At 38.5% G+C, this 17,571-nt stretch overlaps 1 protein-coding gene across 1 annotated transcript in view; it reads right to left on the bottom strand.

Annotated features, from left to right (window-relative positions):
• Window positions 1-16,382, bottom strand: part of cbx8.S (chromobox 8 S homeolog) — a 29,933-nt gene extending 13,551 nt beyond the window's left edge. Inside the window, 1 exon segment of the mRNA NM_001095389.1 lies at window positions 16,291-16,382. Coding sequence (NP_001088858.1) covers window positions 16,291-16,359 — 69 coding nt within the window. The 5' untranslated portion in view covers window positions 16,360-16,382.
• Window positions 16,383-17,571: the final 1,189 nt, after the last annotated feature.

Genomic DNA, 17,571 nt, shown 5'->3' with positions numbered 1-17,571 from the left:
GTGTGTTCAAACTCGTGAGTTAGAGCATTATGGGGAAGCTAGTGTAGATAGGGCAGTGAGATTACAATGGGTTCACTCTTGGGGTCAAGAGTGATTGGGTGATCCCAAAGTTACAAAGCAAGCAGTGGATTTATATCTAACTCTAACACTTAAGTAATGTAAATAACAGACCAAAAAGTTTGTGCAGGTATGGTTTTATGCGTAATTTAATTTAATTGCCTTTAATAAGAATGTGAACAGGAAGGGATGGAAGTGGATGTAATCTACTTAGACTTTCTTAAAGTACCAGACTAAATGTTAATGGTTAAACTTAAGGTCCCCATAGACGCAAAGATCTTTTGTTGGTGAATGATCGATTTCAGTGCAATCCGACCAATCCTTCAAATTATCGTGAGGTTAGTGGGAATCAAACGATTGTGCATCTTATGATTTTTCATCCGACATCTGTCAGAAAATTGATCTGCCAGGTTAATAAAATTATATTGGTGCCAGTGCAATCTATCTATGTTTGTAGGGCCAAGCAGGCAGCTACCCTCTCCTGGCAATATCGCTTGAAATGGTCTTTTTAATTGATGGACAGATCGTACATTTAAACGATCGTTTTGAGATAATCGTGGTCTCACGATAATGAAAAGATCTTTTAAAAATCTTTACATCTATGGCCAGCTTTAGGAACATTGCCCTGCAACATAATATTTGTACTTGGATCAAGAACTGGCTGAAGGATAGATTACAAACAGTGGTGGTAAATGTAACAAAAGGCAGAAGGCTGGTCTGATGTTTTCTGGTTAGGAAAAACATTAGAAACTATTGTAAAAGTGTATTAAAGTAATTCATATATAATACACAAAAGCCATGAATATCTTGTAAATTATATCCTTATAAACGTTGAGTTCTGATGTCATCAGTTATAAACAGTGAGTTCTGATGTCATTTCTGTCACATGACTCACTGAAACTTGTGTATTATAATAAATAAAGTACCCCAGTTGCAAAGTATGAGGAAATTAGAAGTTACCTCGGAGTTCCATGGCCTTGTGTTTTTATATGGTCATGAAACCCCTCTGTAACTTATAATATCCTTATATTTTACAAGAGGGGGTACTTTATTCACTATATAATATACTGTTGCCCTGCACTGGTTTTGTGGTTGCTTCAGAAAGTATGCATTAACAATAGTGCTATAGTATATAAACAAGCTGCTGTGTTGACATGAGGGCAGAAGAAAAAAAGGAGAAGAGGCAAGGGTTACACAGCAGACTCAAAAGGAAAGTTTGAGAACAAACTTGTTGGAATCTGTTTTTATAACCTTGGACCATAGTAAAAAATGCTGTAAGAGTTTTGGGGACCCTGGTTTTAATAGTCTCAGAATGGCAACAATTTAAATTTCCCATTGATATCAATGAGTTACATCCGATTCACAGTTGATGGCTCCTCCCACTTTTTTTTAACCTTGAACTGCAGTCCCCCAGTGACTATTCTGCAAAGTTTGTAAACCCTGGATACACAGCAGCTTGTTTATATAAACTATAGTTGTGTTTCTGAAGCAAACACACCTGTTTTAACAGTGCAGGGCAACAACACATTATGTTGTCATTTATTAAAAACACTTTAATTTTTGGAGGTTAATGTTCTTTTAAAGATGCATGATATTTTTTATATAGTTAGTTGCCTGCCCAGCAGTACTACCTGAGACTTGATGGCTAAATTGTTATCAAGCAGTCGCTCAAGCTCTGGACATCAGCATATAGTATAAGCCATCCTACAGATGTGAAGACAATGGGAAACGGCACCTGGGTTATTGCCAGTTTTGCAGCACACATGATTTCCCACTCACCAGCAAAAAGATTTGTTGCTCAATGCAGGCAGAAAAACAGACAACTCTTCTTACATGATTGAATGAATGGCATATATTTGCCTATAACATTCTAGTGCTGTGAATAAACTGCATATATATCCTATTAGTTAAATAATTATATGTCACTAGCTATATTTGGTTTTATGACGACAACGTATTATAAAAAAACCCCAAAAAAACAATGTGCCCCCTGTTGTAAAATATGAAAACATTGAGTATACAAAAGTCACTTTGAAGTTTTCTGGCTCGTATGAAATGCTGCTTTGTGACCTCTGATATCCTTATCTTTTACAATATGATCACTTTTCTCTCTAATATAAAAGAGGTCAGACAACTCAGGTAATGGCAAATTTCACTTCCTTTTGTTTTGTTGTGTTTTTTTTAATCACAGATTGTTTTTCACTAATTCCTGCACATTTCCTCTTTCTGTCCATATTTATAGCTATTATTCATTTACCATCCCCACATAACACCCAGACATCATAACTGGTACCAGGTACCATATGTACTTGAGGCCCTGTATCTAGGATGGCACGTTGGGGCAGAAGGGTTCCCTATATGGTAAATTAAAGGGGACGATCGTGAAAATTAAAAGTTAATATAAGCTTCACCATACTGAAAGAAGAAACTTTTTAATAGATTACATTAATAATTTGGAAACATTTCTGAAATAATCAAGTTCATCTTCACTATCCTCTCAGCATCGGTTTCTCCTAATTTTCTTTTCATGTAGGAGTTGGGTGTCAGATATTCATTTACAATTCAATCCAATATATTATTATATAACTCAAATAACCAACTGCAACACAAGCAAACTGTAAAAGAAACTGACTTTAGCACAAACCCTGCATGTAGGAAAACTATATTTCTGGTTATTTTAAAAGACTGAGCACTAATACATCATCTAGGCAAAATGCCCTCCCTCCCAAAATGCTGTATAAGACTTAACTGTCAATCAAAATCAGACTTCCAACTCCTGCATGAATACAGAATGAAGACAAACAGATGATGAGAGTGAAGAGTAACTTGATTATTTCAGAAACAGGTCTGAATATTTAATTGATTATATTTAGAAAGTTTCTAATTTTAGTACAGGTATGGAACCTATTATCCAGAATGTTTGGGACCTGGGGATTTCTGTATAACTGATCTTTCCGTAACTCGGATGTTTATACCTTACATCTACTAGAAAATCAAGTAAACATTAAACAAGCCCAATAGACTGGTTTTGCCTCCAATAAGGATCAGTTATATCTTACTTTGGATCAAGTACAAGGTACTGTTTTATTGTTACAGAGAAAAAGGAAATAATTTGTATAAATTTGTATTATTTGGAAAAAAAGGAAGCGAATGGGGTATAGCCATTCCATAATTTGGAGCTTTCTGGATAATGGGTTCCGGATAACCTGTACAAGGAAACTTATACAGTGGCAGTATCAGCCTGCGACACCAGGGGCCCACCAAAAAAACCTTAGACCAGGGGCCCACCCTCAGTACTATTTTCTTCCTCACTCAACCTCTATTCTCCTAGTCTAATCTATTATTATCCTAGTCTAATCTATTATTCCACCTATTTAGCCTCTTTGTTCTCATAGAAATAGGGAATGGCCATGAAATAGGCCAAAAGTTTAGTAGCATGAGGGCCCACTGACACCTGGGCCCACAGGGGCTTTTCCTTGTGTCCCTGCGGGCCAGTCCAACACTGTACAGTGGAACCTCAATTTTACATTGCCTGATTTAAGGTTTCCCCCCCATTTTACATTGTTGTTTTGTGGTCCCACTTATATATTATGCATTATACATTTCGCTGATTTAAAGGATTTCCTGGATTTTACACCATTTTTTTCTGGGTCCCTGAAAAACGTAAAATGGGTTTCTACTGTATTAAATTTTCATTTTCATGATAGTAAACTCTACGCCACCACAGCAATATAATTGTGAAGTTAATCCGGCAGCTGAGCTGGGTGGGAGGGGGGCTGGCTTGATTGGTGCATGTGCAGTACATCACTTCTTTCCTATGGCGATCAAGGGTGGGTGTGTCAGGGCTGGCATTAGAAGGACGAGCTGGCATGCAGGTTTTTTCCTAACAAGAACACTAGCCTAAGAAAAAAATTGCAACATATTTCAATGGGGGGGGTACATCACATTAAATATATACATATATATATATATACATATATATATATATATATATATATATATATATATATATATATATATATATATATATATATATATATATATATATATATATATATATATATATATATTCCATAGAAGATGACCTGGAAGAGCAGTTAATTAGGCTAATTGAAGTAGGAGAGAAGGGGGGGTTCAATGCAATGACACATGGAAACAAAACAATGCAAGCGAGTGGAAACTTTAAAACACATAGGCGCCACAGATAGCTGCCGGGTGGTAGGATTCAGCATTTTTTTACCGTAAGTTTACATTATAAAATGTTGTGAAAGATTTAGTGGTTATGAAGATATTTAGGTGCTGTTTGAAAAGTGAGTGGTACAAATGTGTCTTTGGAAATGCTATGCATGTTACACTTAGGCTACAACTCCACAACGCGCCTGGAGCCGACACGTCGCTATGCGACAAAACACATGCAACCTGACAGATGTTCTAAAGAAACAGGAAGTGAAGGAGAAATCGCAGGTAAGAACTACATGCAACGCAATGAAAGACAAACCACGGTTATCTTTTTTGTTGAAAGTGGAGTAAATTATTATGCAGGCTGAGATGTGTTCCCAAACTTTTGAATCTAGTGAAATGTGTATCCATGCACTAAAATTGGACTTTTAAATACATTATTTATTGGTGCTTATCAACATGTCTGTACCAGCCTTTCTCAAGACATCCCAAACAAACTCACCATATAAAATAGACTACTACAAGTGAAACTGATGCCTAAGACACCCCCTATGACATCACAGGTGCATGGTGTATAGGGAATAGTTATTTCTAAATTTAAAAGAGGTGTGACCATCTCCACATATATGTTAAACACCATAGTGTTCATAAATAAATGCTTAAAGAGGTTGTTCACCTTCCAAACACATTTTTCAGTTCAGTTGTATTCAGGCTGCTCACCATAAACAAAGACCTTTTTTCAATTGCTTTCCATCTTTTTTTACAGTTTTCCCAAAATGTAGATTTAAAGTTTAATGTTCCTGACTCTAGTGTTTCAGTCTGGCAGCTCAGTGTTTCAGGAGCATTCTGAATGGTTACAACTTGCTTACATTTAGTTGATACAAGTAGATACATTTCTCAGCAGCAATATTAGAAACTATCGTATGAAGTCTAACAGTTGGGTTTAATGAAACTCAGGGATTCTGTTTAGCAAGCACAAAGATAACAAATGTATCAACTAAATGTAAAGTTAGAACAGTTACAGAGTCTGTGATTCACCCCCCCCCCCAGAGCTGCCCCCATTGATATCCCCATCGTTACACAGCAGCTTGTTTGTATAAACTATAGTTGTGTTTCTGAAGCAAACACACCCGTTTTACCTGTGCAGGGCAACAGTACATTATAATGGCATTCCTTTAAAACACTTTAATTTGTTGGTGTTATTGTTCTTTTAAGATCAGCTACAACTTCAGCAGCATCTAAAGGTTTGTCACTACCCATTATACTCAAAGTAGTCAGGTGTTCTTCTCGTAGGACTTTTTCTAAATACTATTGGAACTACAGAACAAGACAGGCTCGATTTAATATGTGCAACCACCAGGTGTGTGCCATTCTAATCAACAGCTATAGCTAGGTGGTATCATCCCAAAGAACAAAGATAAGTTTGAAGGAATCTATGATATGTAAGTTCCATTTGTTCGTAGGAAAGAAGGATTGACAACTAGAAACGGCACCCATCCCACCTAACCATTTTGACTGGTGTTTTTAAATATACAATCACTAATGGTTGTTATTTTACTATTTATATTATACACAAATATCTTTTAGGATACACGCTTCAACCATCTTCAATTTTACCTGACTTAAAAAAAAAATTCTCACACCAATTAAGGTTATCGATGATAGTAAAAGGAAGATGTTAATAAAGGAAGTAATATGTTACAATTGCAAATGCGTTACTACAAAGTGTCATTTTTTCTTACTCTCAAGGTACCTGGTTTATCAGTTCTTAAACCTACTATGTTACAGACAGCAACAATAAAAGGTTATACTGTTTAACTAACAAAATGTTGTTTTCTCAAACTTACTTCTTTAAGATCAATACAACTTAAATAAATAATAATACTATAATATAATAATAGTTATAATAATTACACTATTTACACTGCATATAATACACTCTACCATATAAAATGTAATTCCTGAACCAACAAGTTTATTTTTATTTAGTTGTAATATTAGTGTGTAGGCAACCATCTCAGTTAATTTTGCCTGGTCAGGTGCTTTCAGAAAGAGCCAGCACTTCACGATGGAGCTGCTTTCAGGCAGGCTATTGTTACTTCTACTCAATGTAACTGTGGGACTTGGATTTTTACTATGGAGTGCTGTTCTTATATCTACCAGGAAATTATCAGAAGCCGTTATCTAGTTACCTTCCTATTGTTTTGTTAGGCTGCTGGGGGGGGGTGATATCACTCAAACTTGCAGTGCAGAAATAAAGAGTGACTGACTGAGTGAACATGACTGGGGGAACCTAGGAAACCGACAATATGTCTAGCCTCATGTCAGATTGCAAAATTAAATATAAAAAATCTGTTGGTTATTTTGAAAAACAGATTTCAGTGCAGTAGTCTGCTGGAGCAGCACTATTAACTGATATGGTGACAGTATCCCTTTAAGGATGTGCCAAAAAATTCTGACAGGAATAGGATCTCACGAGATCCTGTTGCTGTAACCTCTTACTGCTCTGCTCACAGCCTTCAGAGGATTCCAGTAATCTATTTATGAGGCTGCTGTCTAACCCAACAGCTGTTGCTAGGTGGCTGTGTGCTTAAAGGACCATTAACATCAAAAATAAAAAAAAAAATAAAAAAAAATGTGTTAGTATACATTATAAAAAAAAGCACCAGACAAATTAAACCTCTTCAGAAAAGGCAACAGGGCAACGATCCATCATGTGGCGCTTGATTTTTCCTTTCTGCCTTCCTAATAGGAGATAGCCAAGGAGGACAAATCAAGCGCCACATGGTGGATTGTGATTGCCTTTTCTGAAGAGGAGTGCAAGTGGAGTTTCGGTAAGTTATTTCTTAATAAAGACTTTGCTATGTTAAAGTTTAATTTATCTTGGTGGGTTTTTTTCAATGTATACTAACAATTTTTTAAAAAAATTTTTTTGATTTTACTGTCCTTTACATAGACACCAAGTTCTTAGTGAATGTCTTTGCTCGTGCTTTACAATTGCTATTTTTATTCTCCATTTTACTGGGTTTGAACCTCAGCCTGATTTCTGGATTCTGTACCTATGCTGCCTGACCCCAAAATTTCCCTATTAAGCTTTCTCCAATCCAGGGTCGGACTGGGGGGTCCGGGGCCCACTGGGGTTTCTGCCTCAGGGCCCCCTCCGAGGGCTGCTGCCTCACTGCCTTCCTTTCTGTATCCCCCCCGCGCCGCTCGTGTGCGCACTCGTGCATGCTGTTTGTTTGGTCACGGCAAAAAGCTGACACGCATGCGAGTGAGCACTTGTGTACACAAGTGGCGGCGCAGATGCCGGACGGAGGCCCTGAGGCAGTAGCCCCTGGAAGAAATCCAGGTGTCGGATCTAGAACCGGGGCCCCACCGGGTTTTTTCCCAGCGTCCCGCCGGCCCAGTCTGACCCTGCTCCAATTTACCGGAGTGATAAGAAGAGATAATTTCCTCCACTGACTCCTGAATCTAGTTCCTCACATGCACACATAAAAAGACAGTGCATGGGTCTTGCTCCTCCAGAATACAATTATCTGCAGTGAAGCTCCAGCACAAAGTGCAGTCAGACTTGACCCTTGTTTTGTTGTAATTTGTCTTGTCTTTGAAAGTAGGGGACAGATATATTAAGAAGGTTCAAATGATAAATTTAAAATTTTCTAATTTTTTTTTTTTGCGTCAAAACTCACCCATTTGAATTTAAAAGCACCAACTCGAATGTAAATTTGAATGTGAGATTTATCACAACTCAACCATGGAAACAGTTCTAATTTGAATATTCGCCACCTAAAACCTGCCTAATTCATTTACAAGTCAATGGCAGAGGTCCCTTGATTTGAGTTTTTCTGGTCAGTAACATTAGTCTGAATTTTAGTTTTTTCTTAAATAAGATACCATTTCAGTTCTGAGTACATACGAATTTATTAGTAAAAAAAACCTCACAAATTCAAATTCGACCTTTGATAAATCTGCCCCCTAAATGTTGGGCTCATCTATTATATAACCTTATAAAATAATTGTTTAATGAAATGTTTTTTCACCTTTTAGAATTTGTGTGGACACTTTGTTTTCAGTGTGAAAAAGTTCAACCCTTGTTGAGGTCAAAACAAATAAAAACTTTGCTGTTTTGCACTAATTCAAATTCGACCTTTGATAAATCTGCCCCCTAAATGTTGGGCTCATCTATTATATAACCTTATAAAATAATTGTTTAATGAAATGTTTTTTCACCTTTTAGAATTTGTGTGGACACTGTTTTCATTGTGAAAAAGTTCAACCCTTGTTGAGGTCAAAACAAATAAAAACTTTGCTGTTTTGCACTATAAGACCTGTGACGTTCGAAAACCTGCTTAAACTGCTTTAATATGTCACTATAAAGTGAAGGACGAGTTAGATCCAGGCACTGGCAGGCCCAAGACTAGGGTGGCAGCTTTATCCAGGTAGCCTAGGGGGGATATAAATCTGCTGATGGTGCTGGGGGCCACCTGGTCCTTTTCGGCTTTTGGCTCATGCATAGTGCATAAACTGGTACAAAATACAGCCTTGATTCTATGCAATAAGCTAGTGAATGGTAAGTCTTTTGTAAAAGATGATTTGCTGTGTATGTAAAATGTATTTGCAACCCCGTTCAGTCCATGTTTAATCCGAGTTCATTTTGCTGCAGTTTAACTCCTATCTGCCCTGACAGAGGTACCAAGAAGCTATAACAATTAAATTCTGATCCCATAACTAGAGAAAAAGGATGAAAGAAGGTGTAGATTGGAATGCAATTAAGCACTGGTATGTGTATTTTTCAGTTGTTCACCTTCCAAAAACACTTTTTCAGTTCAGTTGTTTTGTGAACAAGAAATAAAGATTGTCAATTGCTTTCCATCATTTATTTTTTATCGTTTTTTTGGAAAATGTAGGTTTAAAGTTGAATGTTCCTGTCTCTGGTGTTTCAGTTGGGTAACGATACAATTTGCTACATTTAGTTGCCATATTTTTCAGCAGTATCTGCAAAATATTAGCAACTATTATATAAATAATAGCTGCCCTTCTCTGGATTCTCTGTTATTCATTAATATCCCATTATATCAGCGGAGACCAGAAATGTACAGCAGATTCTAGATGGGGCCTTAACAGCGCTCTGTAAAGTGAATCTATGACCCTTTTAATGCAGTTCAAGATCTTGTTTGTGCTTGCAGCCGCTGACTGGCATTGCTTGCTACAGCCAAGTTTATCAGCTACAAGGACTCCAGTCGAAGGTCCATTTCCACTATGTATAGTGCAGTCCCATTAATGGTATAAATGGGTTGCATATTTTTACATTCCAGGTACATGACCTTACAATTATCGACACTGAATTTCATCTGCGACTTAGAAACAATTCTGGCAGGCCTCCTCCAGTGTATTGGGGAACAAAAGACAAAGAAAGACCAGATTGTCGAATGTCTCCAGAGATTATCTGCAAGGTTGGATGTTATTCAGCAACAACCTTTTGCTTCCACTCCAGTTCCTGTCCCGGGAGGTAGATCACTACTAACCCCTCAGCAGTAGAACCCAAGGTCCCGTTCCCTGAGAAATTCTGTGGGGACCATAGTAAATTATTTGCCTTCCAATAGACTTATACATTACATTTTGTGTTCTTAACCTGCTCCTTTCCCACCGAGGAGTTCAGGGTAAATTTTGTTACTTTACTCCAATGAGACCCTCAGCTATAGGCATTTAGTTTAACCCCTTCTGATCCACCTTGTCTCTCTCTTCCTAGGGTTTTTAAAGCCAGGGCAACTATCTATGATGACCCTGATCATTCTGCCTCTGCTGACTCAGAAACAGGGTAAACGGTGGGTCGAGGATTATTGTACTGAAGTTCACCACTGTAGAGACAGGCTGGAATGATACTGCCTTATGTAGTCAGTTTAGGGTGGGGCTTTCTGATGCTATCAAAATGATAGCTTAATTAATATGCTTGCTCTTTTCTTCTTCGATGCACCTCGCTATACAGATTTATATGAGGCATAGGGAGGGTAGTCCAGAGATGACCCTGGGGGGAGAAGGGTTGCGTAGAAAATACTGCCTTTTCAGATACAGAGACAGTAGAAAACTTTTTAGACATTCATTTTGCAATGCAACCTCTTGTCCCATTCATCAAGCTATGGGCCATCGATGGAAGTTCTATAAGATATGGTTTTGCGTCTTTCAAATCTGATAATCTCATGCTATGGGTGATAATCACTCTAAACAAATCTTCTTATATATCATTAAGGGGGTGATTTATTGAATTTTCATTTTTGCCCACAAATTTCTCACAAATAAAAACTCACAAATTTGAATGATATTTTCAAAAACTCAAATGTAAAAAAAATCAGCATTTAAAAGCTGGCAAGTTCATGTAGTAGTCCATGAGCGATGTCCTTTGCAAAAGTAAAGCCATTTTTTTAAATTGAATATTTTCGAGTTTTTTTTAAGCCTTCAAGTTTTAAGCCTACTAGTTTTTTTACATTTGGATTTTTTCATAATTTAGCATTCAAGTTTTTTAAATTGTGAGTTTATTTGAAGTACAAAAAACCCTTACAAATCTCACAAATTAGATTTTTGATAAATAAGTGCATAATATCTAACAAGAGACGTGAATAGGGAATAGGCTGTGGGGTTTCTTGTCTAAAATCTTCCCGTGTTTAAGCTGCAACATGTGTTTCCGTATTTGCAGATGTCTTTTCTAAAAAAGGTGCTAAGACCCTTCCTCTGCACCGGCCTTATGACTGTGCTATTGATTTAGTTCCAGGCTCCTCTCCTCCATGGGGTAGGATATATCCTATATCTCTTCCAGAATCTCAGGCCATGGATCTGGAAAGGGAGTTCATAAGGCCTTCCTACTCTCCTGCAGGTGCCGGCTTCTTTTTTGTAGAGATAAAAAATGGTAGCCTGAGGCCATGCATTGATTATAGAGGTTTGAATAAGATCACAGTAAAAATCTTTTTCCCTTTGCCTTGATTTATGAACTCTTCGATAGAATTAAGGGTGCCACCGTTTCTTTCTAAGCTTGATCTGAGAGGCACATATAATCTAATTTGAATCAGGGAAGGAGATGAATGGAAGATGGCCTTGAACACTCATGACGGGCATTATAAATGCTTAGTAATGCCTATATAATGCCTCAGTCGTCTTCCAAGAATTTGTAAACAACATTTTTGTGATTGTCTTGGCCGCTGTGTAGTGGTGGTGTACATAGATGATTTTCTTATATATCCTTGTAATATAACTGACCATTGTGCTCATGTTCAGAAGTAGGTTGATGGAGAATTCAACCCTTTGGGAAAAAAACGTGTACCCCCCCCACCCCAGGTGGACCTCCTTTCAGATTCTACTCTTCCTTTCCTGGTAAAAGTGGATGCTTCTGAGATTGGTGCAGGAGCAGTTTTGTCTTAGCGACAACCTGTTACCAATAAAATTCATCCTTGTGCCTTATTTTCAAGGAAGTTTTCGCCTACAGAGGTTAGTTATGATATTGGTAACAGGGAATTGCTAGCCATTAAATGTGTGTTTATGAGTGGAGACATCTTTTGGAGGCCCCTCTCTTGTATATTGAGTCTGGCAAGTGCCAGGTGGGAATTATTTTTAACCACTTCAACTTTATCATATGCTACAGGCCCGAGGTAAGAAATGCTAAGGCAGATCCTTGAGAGAGGTCTGAACCTGATTCTATTGTCTCTAAGGATGTGAGCCCAGACCTATATCCCAATATATAGCCCAGGTTAATTTACCAATTTATGTACCTCCAGGAAACCTCTTTGTTCTGGAAAACCTTCATGAGGCACTTTTGTTTAAGACTCATGATTCTAGGGTAGTCGGGCATCCGGGCTGTAGTAAAACCTGTTCTCTTCTGCCCTTCACCTTTAAGGTAACTTTTATTATGTTATATAACAGGAAATTCTAAGCAACTTTTCAATTGGTTTTCATTATTTATTTTTATAGTCATTTGTCTTTTTCTTCTGATTCTTTGCAGCTTTCAATTGGGTGTCGCTATCTCCTTCAAAAAAAAAAAAATGCTCTGTAAGGCTACAAATGTATTGTTATTGCTACTTTTTCATCCTTCTATTCAGACCCTCTCCTATTGATATTCCAGTCTCCTGTTCAAATCAATGCATGGTTGCTAGGGTAATTTGGGCATTAGTTACCAGATTGCTTAAAGCTAATAACGCAAAAACCTTCAATATTAAAAAATGAAAACCAGTTGCAAATCTCAGAATATCACTCTCTACATCATACAGTTATCTCAAAGGTGAACAACCCTTTTAAGGCAGGGTGTTAATATTCCTGAAAAATCACAGATTAATATTTCCATGGATTTCAATGTGGAATTACCTCCTTCTAGAAGGAATACTGTTATCTGGGTACTAGTTGATTGGTTTAGCAGAATGTATCATGTTATTCCCCTTCCCATACTCCCCTCTGCAAAGTCTCTTGCTGAACTCTTCCTAAAAAAAATATTCATGCTTCATGGGGCTCCAGTTTACATTGTTTCTGATCAATTGTCAAGGTTCTGGCAGGCCTTTTGTTCACTTATGGGCACTGGTGTCTTTTTCCTTTGCGTATGATCCTCAAATAGCGGCCAGACGGAAACGTCAAATCAATCATTGGAGCAATATCTTAGGTGTTGCATCTCCAGTAATCAATCACAATGGCCAGATTTCCTTCTGTGAGCTAAGTTTGCACTCAATAATTCTACTCACTACCCTAAGGAATCTCCATTCTTTGCTGTTTTTGGTTATCATCCTAGAGCATTTTCATTTTCTGGTCATTCCTCAGATGACCCTGCCGTTAACTCTTTGGTTGATCACTTTTCCAAGATTTGGCAAAAGGCTCAAAACTCATTGTCTTCAGTAGTAACTGCTCAAAAAGAGAGCCTCTGATAGACATTGTAAAGTGTCACCTGAGTATCAGGGTGGTGACAGGGCCTGGCTATCTTCCAAATATTCCACTGAGAATTCCTTCTCCGTTCACAGCCGTCCCCCCAAGCATCTTCACCCACTTGCATGTTATGTGTATGGTGTAGGACCAAAGGATGCACCAATCTGGAGCAGTGGCCAGAGCTCTTGATAGGAGGCTTTTCTTACAAAAATGTTATTGTTTCCCCGGCTGTTAACCAACACATACAATAGTGGAAAGAATTTTTTGATAATAGATGCCCTTTTATTACCCATCTCAATTTCAAAAATTACTGTCTGCCTTTGGCAGACAGTAAACAGTTACGTTTTGTTTTCATTTCCTCAGCTACAAGCACAACCTAGAGCATCTTCAGATAAAATACAGTTGACATATCATTCAATATTAATGCGTCAAAACTATCCATCTGGATTGTTCAAATACTGAAAATTGTGCATATGAGGATTGTCACTTTGGCCAAACATGGCCAACATATGTTTATGAGAGCACACACACCAAGGCCCATACAAATAAATACCTAATGGAATGACCAAGATGATTCGTGTGTGGCAAGTTTTTGGCTAAATATAGCAAAAAAAGAATGCCACATGCTATTTACAGCATGGCTGGAACTAAGGGTAGGCAGAAGAGGCATCTGCATAGGGTGCAAAAGGCAAGGGGCACATTTCCAACAGAATGGGTGAAATTATGGCCAGTGTTTAAATATGCGAGTAGCAGGAGTTTCCAAGTGGTTACAGGGAGTGAGAGCAGAGAGATGAGAAGAAGATGATAGTTTATGTGAAAAAGTTCAGGAAAACTGCATGGGATTCCTGAGAACTCAAACATTATGGCTAGGGGTCCAAACATTAGTGATATAATACAGTGACAAAGCCTAACAAAACATAACCCTTACTTACAAATAGATTTAAAATACAAACAGATTTACATGTTTCAGGAAACAATTAATTTTCATGATACATGGAAAAATGAAACCTGTTTGAAACCAGGCACAAGTAGTTGTTACAAATTACAATTGTCACAATTACAATAACCCCAATGAAATAATAAAGTTTATGGCTAAATCAGGGGTGTCCAAACTGCGGCCCGAGGGCCACATGCGGCCCAGGATGCATATGAATGCGGCCCAGCTTGAAACGCTTGGTTCCCGAGGAAATAGGAGGAGGGGGGACTCTGCCCATTGCCCAGTTAGTAATAATAATAAGTCTATTTAATATCAGGTGTCCCATATTCCAGTGTATAGCTCCATCTGGTTATCCAACTGGCATTGTAGTTCTTTTCTGTGTATTTCCTTTACTCTTACAAATCAAACGTGTTTTTGTGTATGTCATGTGTGGCCCCAGACAATTTTATCTTTTTCCAATGTGGCCCGGCGAGCCAAAAGTTTGGACACCCCTGGGCTAAATGATCATGAAACACATAAGAAGGGTTTTTATAATATAAAGGGGATGCATAACCAAAAATAAAAATTTGCCTAATAAAAGAGATTGTTATCCTAAGTAACTTTTGAATATGCATTAATTATAAATGTTCAAGTGTTTAAAAGTTGTCTGTATATGTATCTGTATTTGGAAACAGTATCTGTCTGTCCCTTTCTATTTACCGCATAGTGGTTTGGTGTTCTGAAACAATGTAGCAGAATCCATCTGACAAACCTGACTTGCAACTAAATGCAAGAATGACTTTTGCTACATTGCCTTCATTAGACAAAAACAGCAACAGTGAAGGGTAAAAAAAATGACTGCTTTTTAAGTCCAATGTTCTCTTTGCCCCACACAGAATAGAATTGCAACTGGATTTGTAGGATTTTGCAGACATGGGGAGTACAACTACCAGATGGATCTTACAGACAATAAGATGAAAGGCAAGAGGAATGAAAGCAATTATGCAAAATAAGCTGCCATTTTTAATAATATGATCTTCCCTCTTTGCCTTTTACTGGTGCACTGACAGCTCTAGACATCAGTTATGAATCAGTTGCTGCACAATTGCTGTCATTAAGACACACATATGGACATTTTCATTAACATTACTTGACAGGGTTACTTGGTCACACAAAGAGGCAAAATCAGATACATTACATAAATATATAATAAGGGGTGACCAGCAGATATTAGCTCTATGATATACTATAAACAAATGGAATTACAGGAGAAAAGGGTTAGATATACTTCAAACATCAACCACTATAAAATCCAAATTGTCACCAGATGGATTCAAATACCAAATTTCATAGAATATTTGGCTAGTAGTAACCCATGCATAGATACAGTCTCATTAGCATTGTTTCCATTGGTCCTTATTTCTTTGAATGATTTCTTTTTCTTCCAAAATTGCCATTTAAAATGCTATCTAGTGGTTGTGGGTCACTGAATACATCAATCTAAAAACAATTCCTCTAGAAGACTACAATTTTATTTTACTTTTGTATTGCTTATCTTTATGTCCATGCCCGCTCCTATTCATCTTCCCATCTCACTGTTTGGTTGCTAGGTCAAATAAGACCATAGTAACAAGACAACTGCTGAAATTCCACTCCAGAGAGCTGCTAAATAATGTAAAACCACAATAAATATAAAAATGAAGACCACTTTCACATTCTCTCAGAATATCACTAATTACATCATACTAAAAGTTGACTAAAACTGTGAAATCCCCGTTCTCCACTATTCAGCAAGGGCAGGGTGTAAGGACTTGCTGTGCTCCCTAAATCAAGGCTTGACTATGGGTCATACAGAAGTTCAAGCTGTTGGTATGTGGATTGTTAAGGAAAGACAGGAATGGACAACAGCTACGCCAGACTTCTGGTGGCACTTTCCTTTTGGATATACGTAGCCTACTATGAAGACATACCATATCCTAAGCCCAACATTGCTTATAATTAGCCACAGGCTTTATATGCTCAGCTAGAAAGAACGGGCTGTCAACACAGAAATCGTATTATCGAGCTCCATATACTGATCTCCTACTGCCAGGCCGGCCTCCGGATGATTGCGCGGAGGGAAGGGGGGGGGGGTCGCTCAGCTTCTAGCTCCCCAGCGCCCCCTGCCTGCATTGGTTTGTACCAATCAAGACTGGCCGCAGAATAAGACCTAATGCAGTGACCTAGTCCAAAGACAGCTCACCCACCTTCCGGATGCGTCGCTTAAGCAGGGACTCCGCCGCGAACACCCGCTCGCCAACCGCGGACAGCTCCATGCTCAGAACCGCGGGGACGCGCAACGCGCTCCCTCTGACGTCACCACCTGTTGCTAGCGGCGTTGCTAATGTGGAAAGATGAAGGCTCTTCTGCACTCTGATTGGCGCTTTTGCGGGCCCGCCCCTCTCTTGTCACTGTTTTCCCCTTCGTTCCCCACTCACACCCTCCCCTCTGTGGAATTGGGTCTCGGAAGAGACTTGAGCTGCCTACCAATACAGGGGGCGGGAACAAGCTGGCTGACAGTTGAGAGTGACGTCCGGAGGTGGTGGCGGAATATTTGTGACAGTTCACATACGTGCATTTTTGTGACAGAAGAGGCGAATGCATGACGTAGCCTCTCCTCTAGTGATTTTCTGTAACGTTTTTCTGATATTTCTACTGTGAAAATGTCTTTCTCTTAGGTTTAACGCTACTGTCGGGCTTCGAAACAATTGGGGATTTTGTAGTAAAAATTGCAAAATTGTTCTAGGTCAATTCTCCACATATAATTCACATGGTATATTATTATGCGTTTTCCTTCGCTCAGGGAGAAAAATTGTATAATTAAAACAGAGGAAATAATGTATTATCATAAAACCTGGTGGAATGCTTGCATGGCTTTACTGAGCAATATGAGTAAACAGTAGTGCTGCTGCCATCATGAGCTAAGTTGAGAATCTCGCCTCAGGCCGCAGCATCCCCCAGTTTCCCAGGGTCCGCAAAAAGCTGCTTCTGGTACTGTAAAGAGCTGAAATCAGTGTCAGACTGGCCCACCGGTGGGCCCAAGTGTCAGTGGGCCCTTCTGTTTCTAACCATTGGCCTGTTTCATGTTCAATACCTACTTCTGTATGGGAACAGAGGGGCTAAATACATAGAATAATAAATAATAAAATCGAAAGAAAAAAGACTTGAAGAATAGAGGTTGAGTGAGGTGAAGGAAATAGTTTGGAGAATGGGCCCATGGACTAAGGTTTTTTGATGGGCCCCTGGCATCCCAATCCGACACTGGCCAAAATTCCAATTTTTGATCAGAATTTCAGCTCTTCTAGTGCAGAGAATGCATCTCAATCCGCCTCATGCAGCAAAAACCTCAGATACGGCCCAGTGAGCAAAAACTTGCTATAACCCATGTAAGGCTTAGTAAGCAACCCTATGCACACATTTATTTTATAAATAATTCATGTAGTACAGTCGTACACAGACATTACCAATATGGATCATGTGTGTGTGGA

The sequence above is a fragment of the Xenopus laevis genome, chromosome 9_10S (assembly GCF_017654675.1).
Source record: "Xenopus laevis strain J_2021 chromosome 9_10S, Xenopus_laevis_v10.1, whole genome shotgun sequence".
NCBI lineage: Eukaryota > Metazoa > Chordata > Amphibia > Anura > Pipidae > Xenopus > Xenopus laevis.
This window is presented reverse-complemented; position numbering and strand designations above follow the sequence as displayed.